Source organism: Rissa tridactyla, chromosome 8 (genome assembly GCF_028500815.1).
Source record: "Rissa tridactyla isolate bRisTri1 chromosome 8, bRisTri1.patW.cur.20221130, whole genome shotgun sequence".
NCBI lineage: Eukaryota > Metazoa > Chordata > Aves > Charadriiformes > Laridae > Rissa > Rissa tridactyla.
The window spans coordinates 3,508,594-3,518,574 of NC_071473.1; the positions used below are offsets into that span (position 1 = coordinate 3,508,594).

General features: G+C 53.4%; 1 protein-coding gene across 2 annotated transcripts; it reads left to right on the forward strand.

The window, feature by feature from the left end:
• The first annotated feature begins 346 nt into the window (after positions 1-346).
• Positions 347-9,258, forward strand: AMZ1 (archaelysin family metallopeptidase 1). 2 transcript variants are annotated; one of them, XM_054212161.1, is made up of 6 exons: positions 347-779; positions 1,816-1,983; positions 2,844-2,972; positions 3,315-3,478; positions 4,817-4,993; positions 8,689-9,258. In XM_054212161.1, exons 1-6 carry the CDS (start codon positions 476-478, stop codon positions 9,256-9,258), a joined length of 1,512 nt encoding a protein of 503 aa, XP_054068136.1. In that variant the 5' UTR covers positions 347-475. The 2 variants fall into 2 exon arrangements, with proteins under 2 accessions (XP_054068136.1, XP_054068137.1); XM_054212162.1 differs by having other exon boundaries at positions 4,886-4,993.
• Positions 9,259-9,981: the final 723 nt, after the last annotated feature.

Here is a 9,981-nt window from a genome sequence, read left to right on the forward strand (position 1 = left end):
CTCAAGGAGTGTGTTTTAGCTTAAACAAAAAGGAGCACCACCTTTCGACATCATGGGAGCGCCAGCGCAGCCAGTTGTACAACACAGAGAGGTATTTCCCGTCTTACTGGGACTTTGAGATGGAGCGACAACAACAAAAAATAATCAAACTATCTGATTTAATCCAGACATCTGGTAGCGATAATGGGGCTATGCATTCTTGAGCACCATCTACTGGTACATTGGCCATAAATCAGTGACATATAGGCAGATGTAGAGCTCCCTGTAACAGCTTCTCTCACGGAAACGCGTAGGGCTCCTGGCCAGCTCTATGTACAGCGTTTATAAGCTCCCAGTCAAACCTTATAGCTGGGATCCTGGGGAAAACTGCCTTGAGAGCAAAGCGTGAGAAGGTTTCCAGGTCCCTCGCGAGGCCACGTGTCGATGGTTGTGTCCCCTCCTGCAGGCAGTGCCACAGCCAGTGGGTCTCTCCGCGATGCTGCAGTGCAAACACGCTCAGGAATTCAGCTTCGGGCCCCGGGCTCTGAAGGACGCGCTCATCTCCACCGACCCGGCCCTGCAGGAGCTCTACACCAAAGCTTTCTCCAGGGCAGAGAAGCTGTTCCTCTCCGAAGCCTACAACCCGCAGAGAACGCTCTTCTGCACGCTGCTCATCCGGACGGCTTTCGACTGGCTCCTCAGCCATCCCGATGCCCCCGAGGACTTTGAGACGTTCTACCATGCCATGCTGAGGAGGAAGCAGAACTTCTATCGAAAGCACATTTACCTCCAACCTATAGGTAACGTGGGCATCTTCACTGAGCCACCTGGAAAGATACGGGAGGGAGGAGGGTGGTGCTGAGCGCTACGAACATCCTCTTCTGAGGACCAACCTGCAAAATGCAATTGCCGTAGCAAAGATAGGTCTGTAATACCAAAGGCTCTGACATGCCCCCGGTCCAGACTCACAAGCCGTGATGACAACCATCAGTAGACCTGCCCTGTAAATGGCACGTGTGCCCCTGGGTGAGACTTGCTATGAATAGATGTATGCATAGACACATACATATAGAATCATAGGCTCATTTAGGTTGGAAAAGACCCTTGGGATCATCGAGTCCAACCATCAACTCCACTCTACAAAGTTCTCCCTTACACCATATCCCTTAACACCATGTCTAAATGAGTCTTAAACACGTTCAGGGATGGTGACTCCACCACCTCCCTGGGCAGCCTATCCCAGTGTCCGACCACTCTTTCTGTGAAGAATTTTTTCCTGATGTCCAGCCTAAACCTACCCTGCTGCAGCTTGAACCCATTCCCTCTTGTTCTATCGCTAATTACCTGTGAGAAGAGACCAGCACCAACCTCTCTACAATGTCCCTTCAAGTAGTTGTAGAGAGTGATGAGGTCTCCCCTCAGCCTCCTCTTCCTCAAACTAAACAGTCCCGGCTCCTCCAATCGCTCCTATATAGATATATATGTAAAACTATGCTGGATAAAACAGCGTTTCTGGAGCTCCATCCCTGATGGTTCATTAAAAACCACCACCCTTTCCCACATTAATCTTTCTGCACAAGTTAAATAGGAGACAACCTTCCTAGCACATCTGCTCTGCTAATGAGAGGGCGCACTAATGCCCTGAGCCGCCTCTCAGGAGGAGCCCCCTCTTCTCCTCCGTATCTGTATCACCATCTAGAGCCGTCTGCCACATCCCAGAGTAAACAATTAACTTCGTAATGAACCCAGTTGCTGTGGCTAGACCCACAAAACCCCTTTGGACCTTATGGTTCACCCTGGATTTAAGGAACTGATTAATAGAGCTTCTCTTCTTAGACCTGACCGAAGGACCTGCCGGGCTCTCGCTGCTGGATTCCCTCCAGAGCTGTGTCGAGTCTTTCTTCCTGGGTCTCCGCGTGAAGTGCCTTCCCTCTATCTCCATCTCTTCCATTCACTGCTGCTACCGCCACAGCCGGGACACGGACAGGGTGCAGCTTCACGCAGGTGAGGACCTGGCAGCGAGGAGCCCGGGCAGACATCAGCTCGGCACGCGGGCACGAGCCCTCCCTCAGGAAACGCCTGAAATAGCCCTTCATTGCCTGAGCAGGGAGGGGACGAGGAAGGGAGTGAAAAGGGAGAAATCCTGTTCCCATGGAAAACCCAGAACTTGGAGGCTGGAAACAGGAATAAAACACAAAGTGACTTTCATCATATTTTCCCTCTGCTGTTTGTATTTTTCAGTGCTATTACACTTAGGTCCAGCTCTGCAAAGCGATGGGATGGGCTCCGCGGGTAGGCATTGTTGATTTGGTGTTGTCCGAGCTCTCCCAGCTCTTCTCCGGAGCCAAAGTAAACTCGTGGCTGGGGTGGTGCAGGTGGGGAACTCACCAGCCTTTCATGTTAGGAAATTTGGGTTCGAGTGTCACGCAGCTCCCCGGGGAAATGGGTTTGTCAGCTGCCAAACTCGCCCTGCGCAAACATCCCTCCGGAACGAGCTGTTTGCAGGTACCGACGGCAGCAGGAGCTCAGCACAGACCCAGCGCCCGTTCCAGCTCAGGTCTGAAATGCCCGTAGGGAAATTCTTCTGCTCCCAGGGGCTTGTTTCCATGGGTTACTACTGAATTCACCTGCTTTGTTTTAACTCTGTGCTCAGGGCCGCTTCAGAAGTCAGGTCTGCTCATACTTTGATTTGACAGGGATGGGCCACACATGGTGCTGCATCCGAGATGCTGAAGGCAGCAGCTCTGCCTGTTTGAGGCTTGGATTGCATCCTCCTTCCCGTTAACAAACAGGAGAAATTCTGGCTCTTGCATGCCTTCTAGGGATGCTTTATTTTAATGAACACCTCTCGTGCATTTGTCCAGATGGGATCCTGAATTTCCTGAAGAACAACAAGCCCATGGATGCCCTGTGTGTCCTTGGACTCACTCTGCTGGACCTTTACCCGTGTGAGACCTGGAGCTTCACGTTCAGCAAATTCCTGCCAGGACAAGGTGGGATTGGTGACCCCTGGTCTCCCAGCATGGTGTGTGAATAAGGCAGCAATGTACCAAAAAGCCTTCCCTGGGGGACTGGAATAGCCAAATCTTATCCTTAATATTCTATTCACCCCCTCGATAAGAGGAACTGGATTTTCCCAATTTAAAATTAGGGGAGTCAAGGATCTTGATCCAGATAAAGGTAACTGAGGTGCTACAAACCTTTGGGAAGGGTGTCTCATCACGCCCCGTGTGCTCAACGGGACCCTGCTACCACAGCTTTCTTGCCACGATGCCTAAGGTGAGAGACAGTCGTTAGAGAGCCGATGCCTAACTTGTACGTGCCTCTCTTTACAGAAGTGGGAGTCTGCAGCTTTGCCAGATTTTCTGGGGATTTCCCCCAGGCTGGTTGTAGCAGCTTGAATCCACTCACGCAGAAGGAAGAGTTATGTGAAGTCGTCAATGAAAGCAGAGACCGGACATTGCTCTTCAGTGCCCAAGAGATGGTCCAGTGCTGCAAGGTAGGACCAGCGACCTCCTGCACCCCCAGTTTCTCGCCATGTAGGGTTAAATGTTTCAGGCCTGGGCACAGGCTGTGTCTCAGCCCGGTGAAGCGGGCAGGAGACTGCTCCCAGGAGACGCAGGCAATCACAGCTAAGCCCACACGCTTACCGCAGTCCTACAGAGCTTGTATTGCAGTGAACCGCGTAGACAACTCTCACTCCTCTTGCCACTGCAGCAAACTAATGGCACCAGCTGTATAGTGAGGCTACAGGACTTGCCTTACAGCATGGAGCGACACGGAGACAAACCCCCCTGCCCAGCTCCCGGGCTCACGCTTGGGCAAACCGGGTATTTCTCACGTGCAGTAGGATCTGTTAGCTGATACAGTATTTGGAGGTTAATCAGAATATCTAGGGGAGTTGCGTGTTACCTAAGGGATGGCTGGGAAGGGGGGGACTGTGTCTTCCTCAGACACTGGTATCCATAAGGGCAGAGGACCACGTGCCAGCCCCGCTTACATGTGTGGATGAGAAAAATTCCTAAGACAAGTTTGCACGTATATTTATATGCAGATGCCCTTAAATCCCACTCATCTCCAACTCGTCCTCTTCACAAGCGCTGTCCTCCCTCCTCCCAGCATCTCCCCCCTGCCAGCTCTGCTTCTCGCGTTTCTCCCAAAGCTGTCCCAGGTGGAGCAGCCACACCAGCGCCTTCCATGCCGTTGCCCTCTGCCTCCCCTGCTATTTGCTCAGGATTTTCTGGTCTGAGGTCTCTTTCTGTAGTAATTTCGAATGCTGTTAGGCAGCAATGGGAGGAGGGGAATCCTCCATCCTCAGCCTTTCCCTGGTTGCCGGTTCCCAAGGCAGTCACGCTTGGCCAGCGGATTCCAGCTTAGTTTTTGCTTTGGCACAAACGTTAAGAGCGTCTGCTTTGGAAGAACCAGATCTGTTATTGCCAGTAGCTTCTTAGAGATTTCTCTCGTGGGTGGTGCTGCTCTTTGCAGACCCCAGTGGGACTGGTCTTCGTCCTTAAAAAACTTAAAAAACACTACTGTCCTTGAGGAAGAGAGTGACAGCAGCACTGCCCTGGAGCTCTGAACACGCTGCCTACGGGGTCTTCCCACATCCGCTTCTGAAACACACACCCACCCCTCCTCCTCCACCGTACAACCATGGGTGGTGGGTTACCTGGGAAGAAGGTTCACCTGGGGAAAGCCCGGGGCTGGGGGGTGCCGGGGCGAGCGATGCGCTGGTTCGGCTGTTGGGGAGCAGGAAGGAGGAACGGCGGAGGAGGAGGAGAGGGGCAGGGGAAGCGGGACTGACCGTGTGCTCCCGTGATGTTTGCTTTCCCGAAAGGTGACCTGTCACGAGATCTGCCACCTGATGGGGCTGGGGACCTGCCGCTGGCTGCAGTGCATCATGCAGGGCGCCCTCAGCCTGGACGAAGCCCTGCTGCGGCCCCTGGAGCCGTGTCCCATCTGCCTTCGGAAGCTGCAGCACGTCGTGGGCTTCAAGCTGGTCGAGCGCTACCGGGTGAGAGACAGACCCCGCGCAGCCATGCCAGGAGCAAGGGGACGGGGCAGGGAGCGGAGCGGCTCACCCCAAACCACGGCGCTGAATGTGCTGTGGCGGCGCGTTAAACGCGGCCGCTGCTCTCGGTGCACGGTGCTGAGAGAAAAAGCTTAACAGCTAAACAAGGCGGGTGTTGTGCCCATGGTCTGTGACTAACGCAGCACTTCACGCAAGCTCTGGAGCTTTCGGGGGTTCACAAGAAGGCTGGTCACAGCACAACAGCCTGCCCACATCTCCCCACTCCCAGAAACGAGGGCAGGCGGATTCCAAGCCAGAGCGGCAGTGGGAGGGCAGCAATTCCCACATCCCTGCCCTTTCCTATGGGCCACCGCGGTTTTCTGCCTCTCGGGTTCCGCTGGTAACAGGGAGAAAACACTAGGCAGGTACTTTGCTGCAGTTCCTGTTTAAAGACGTGAGAAAAGGTCCCGAATCATTACTGCCTAAGAAGTGGCGGGTCCCAGACTCATCTTTTGCCACTTCTCTCCCACCCACAGAACTGCTAACACCACATTTAGACAACATCAGGAATAGCACTCAGACATTCCTTAGCGCTAGAAAGGGTTTTCTACCTCCGTTGTCTAAAAAGCGGGATTCCGTAGCTAAAAGGCTGGTGGAATATAAATAATTTCACTATTCTCACTCAGTACCCTATCTTCTCCCTGGTTATAATTCCCGTCTGACACACATCATGTATTCAGAGGCAGGATTTTCCACGGCTGCCTATTTTAAAGCCTGTGGGTTGTATTTGTAACAAGACACGAGCAGGAGGAGAGCGGGGATGCCTCTAGTTTCATTCAGCCGGGAACCAGCCGCACAGAAGCGCGGCAAAGCACGTGGGGCAAGAAAAAAACCCACGACTCTCGTGTGGATTTGCTGCTTCCCTGTGTGTCTGCGGGCGAGACCCCTCTCTGACTCCGTGTTTGGTCCCTGCTTCTCTCCGAGAGGTGCCTAAATTGCCCAGAGCACCAGAAGGTTAAACTCCGGTTTATTTAAACACCCGACCTGTCAGCATCCAGCTCTTGCTTTCTACAAGAGAACTGACATCTACGTGAAGCTTTTCTAGCAACATTTTTACCTTTACACCTGCAGTAAATACTGCAATTGGCTCAGCATCCTCTGGCGACGATGAACACAAGCCTGAAGAGAGGATACACTTGCCAAATATCACATCTGGTGCCTTGACAAGGCAAAGCTCAGCTAGATACAGTACAAGCTGGTGTAAGACAGTTGTGATAAACTCTGTAAGAGGCTTCCCTATAGCAGTGAGAGGAAATATAAACGCCAGAGAGGAATTAAATAGTTAGGGAACGTGGCAGAAGAGAGCACAAAGCATTTGGAGACGATATCAGACAGCAGAGTTCCTCGCTAAGCGTGTTTTGAGAGGCTGCGGTTGGCCAAGTGCAAGTCTGAAGCCCCATTTCCCTTCGGAAAGCTAGCACGGAGCCCCACCTGCCACGAGACGGCCCCAGACACTCGAGACAAATCCAGGAAATGCCAGACACGAGGCTGTTCCCGGCCAGGAGCAGGTAACGCCGCTGGAGTCTGCGGCCCAGACGAGGTAAGGGGCAGAAGAGCAGGCGGGACGGGAAGCCATTCCTCAGGCAGGAGGAAGAGCCCCTCCGTTTATTTATCCGAGCTGCGCTCAGGAGCGCGCTCTGGTTGTGCATCACGGCTGCTTATTCCAGCGTGAGTCCTCTTGAACACCGAAAGCAAATCCCTTCTCCTGGTGTTTTCCCCACCGCAGCCGGCGCTTCCACCTGCTGCCTCCGCAGCAGCCCAGGCTGTCCTGCACCCAGCGCCGGGGTTAGTTTGCAGGGGCAGGAGGAAAGCCAGCGCTGGAGGTGCGGTTAGAGGCTGGGTTAGCTCCGTCCTCACCGCAGTGTCCGTGGCAGAGCCGGTGCTCGGCCGCAGCGCAGCAGCACCGCTGCTGGGGGTGATGGCGCTGCCATGGCAGAGGGGTTTGGGGAGCTTCCAGTGCCAAACCGGGAGCCCCTGGAGGTGTCAGGCAGGAGGTTTCACTCTTAGCGACCGACCTGGGGTGGGCATCCACCTCAAATGCTCCCGCCTGCAGGTAGGCTAACACTGCGAAGAGGTTGTCCCTTTTCTAGTTAAATAGGAGAACAGAAAAGAGAGGCTGCAGCCCTACAAACCCTTCCCAAACCTGAATCAACAAACCACCCACAAGAAAGAGGCAGGAAAGATTTTGGGGTTTTGGTAGCAATCGCGAGTCAATCATCCCCTCCTTTTGCCTCAAATAATCCGGATATACTGTTTGAACATCCGTATCTCCGCAGCTTTTTCTCTTCTTGGGAACGGGGCTAAGCGGCAGTTGTGACACCTTCCCAGATTCACCACTCTTGGGAATTTTAAAAGACGTTATAAAATCACGGGCTGGTAGCTCTGCTGTCCCCTTCCCCAGTCCGGCTCCGCCTTTGTTTTTTAAACCCAGAGGGAGGGAAGGGCTATCGGAGGTGGGACGGGGCAGGAGAAAAGTTGTCCCTTTCCATCTTTTCTTGCCCCAAAGGGAGGGGGCAGGGTGGATTAACTTAGCTGAAAGAGTCCATTTTATTCTTGGACGAAATTCTCCCCCGAGGCTTCATGCACAGACTGAAATGAGAAACGGGGCCCGTTTCTCCCACCCACTCAATTTGAGCTCTTTATCCTCTCTGTCACTGGCCTGAAGAGAGAGCAAAGGAGGAGGGAAGGGGGAGGGAGCCGGGAAAAGGAGATCGGCAGGGCTGGAAAACTCCTGCCCTTCTCAAACACCCCGACTCACCCTGCGCTGGGCACGTGCGGACCCAGAGCGGTGACCGGCATCTCCGTCACCCTTGTGTTTCCCAAAGCAATCACGGGGCTTTGCAAAGGTATGGTCTGGGAGCTGCAGAAAGTAAAGATGAGGAAAGAGGGCACGAAGGTGTGAAAAAGCTGAAAAAAACCACACCACCACCACCCCCCCGGCCACGCCAATGAGGCAGACAAGGAGATCACCTTTGATCCAAGGAGATCACCTTTTATCCAAGGAGATCACCTTTTATGCAGCGACGACTGGAGCACTGCGATTCATTCCCCAAAGCATAAGGAATAAATGTGCCAGAAGCAACCCGTTATATGCCCCATTGTAGCATTTAATATTTAAAAAGGAAATTGTCTCAGACGTTTTCCTTTCATTAATTCTTTCCTGGAGCCCGGCCTTCCCACTTGTGCATTTCAGCTCAGGAGGCAAAGAGCTATTCTTGGGAATAAAACGCACGTTACCACAGGAGTTAACAACATGATGGAATAAGATTCTTCACCGCTATCTCAGGAGCTTTTACAATGACACAGCTTCCTCTGGGGAGGTGCTGCTTTGGCTCTCACAGGGATCATATCCACACAGCGAGGAATGAATTTGTGCCGTTTTTCTCCTACCATCTTCAATAATAAGACAGATACATCCCTTATCTGACCAAGGGCAGAACTGCCACAGATGCTGACCAAGGAAACGAGGCAAGAGAAAGCCCCAGCTCTGCAGGGGAGCCACGAGTTGTCTGAATCCGTCTCCTGGCAGAGGGGACCGTAGCGTCCCAAGAGGAACAGGCTGACCTGACAAACCCTAGGAAAGGTGTACCTGTTTTCTCCTGCTCTCTAACATGAAACCTTTTCCCCTCTCTCCACAGAAGCTCTACGCTTGGACACAGACTGTGTTGTCCACGTGGCCAAGGAAAGAGTCAGCAGACCTGTCCTCCTCGGAGGACATCCTTCCATACAGCTCAGACTCGGGGATGTGCTGCGAGAACGACTCTGAGGTGGTGACCTCCTTGTCCGAGCCGCTGACGCCAGACACTTGCAGCCAGGCCCTCTCCATCGGCCAGGAGCTGGAACAGGACGAGCATTCGTGTTCGCTGGCGGAGGCGCAGAGCCAGCCCCAGCTGGCCGGGCCCACCAAGTCCACAGATATCATCAAAGACTATGAACTGTGGCTGGAGACGTGCATTGCTGCCCTGGAGAGGAACGTCTCCGAGGAGGAACTGGCTCAGGTAGACAAGACTGTGGATGCCCTGGCCAAGTGGGAAATGTTTACAGGACAACTGCCCGCCATGAGGAAGGACCTACCCTTTGCTAGGGACAGCACCGGCCTACGGAAAGTTCTTGGAGACAAATTTTCCTCCTTGCGGAGGAAACTAAGTTCCAGAAAATTGTCCAAAGGGGAATCGTCCCCTCACCGTTGGCGGTGGGAGGAGAACTAGGCTGGGTCTGCCTCGGGCTGGGCCAGCTTTGCTCCCCCAGCTTTGGTTACCGTACTGCCCTGCTTCTCACCTTTCTCACCACAACTTGTTGCTGTCAGAGAAAAACAGCAACTCCCCACGGGAATAAAAGGTGTTTCTATTTCTGAGATTGCTAACATATTTTTGATGCGATCAGTTCTTCTCTAAGGGTTTTTCCTGTGCTGGTCTAAGCGACAGCACGACTCCAAGCCCACAGCCAAGTCCTACGTAGGCGCTCGTATTTTCTCGCCATATTTCATTTGGTCTGAAGTCAGGCAGGAAGAGGTCTGTACTAAACACGAAACGTGCTCGCACAGAAGCTTGGGCCAACTGAACAAACAGATGCAAGTGAAACCAGGGCAGCTCTCCCCTACACAGGGCTCTCCTCCGCTTCACACTGCGGTCTGAAGCACAGATTATATTTCTCCCTCTCCTTTCCCCCCATACCAAATGTCCGTCTCTATCCTGGTCGCTGGCCCATCAGCGGAGCGCAGGAGCCCACGAGAGGCTGATGGACTTACACAGCGGGGGAGAGATGGAGGAGGACGGGCACGGAGTCAGGGAGTAAAGCAGGAAGATCCCTGGCATCTCGTCTGCCACAAAGAACAGCGTTAGTGTGACGACTGTCTTTGGGCGGACACTCCAGGGGATCTCCAGAGCTGCTGCAGTTCAAAGCAAGGCAGGCTTGGAGCCGCGAGCTGTAAC

What these genes read in the sequence shown, in the direction of transcription:
- AMZ1 (XM_054212161.1), top strand. Translation starts at nt 476, where the DNA reads ATGCTGCAGTGCAAACACGCTCAGGAATTCAGCTTCGGGCCCCGGGCT. An exon ending in CATTTACCTCCAACCTATAG is followed by an intron (nt 780 to 1,815) that starts GTAACGTGGGCA and finishes TTCTCTTCTTAG; the next exon opens with ACCTGACCGAAGGACCTGCC. An exon ending in AGCTGGTCGAGCGCTACCGG is followed by an intron (nt 4,994 to 8,688) that starts GTGAGAGACAGA and finishes CTCTCTCCACAG; the next exon opens with AAGCTCTACGCTTGGACACA.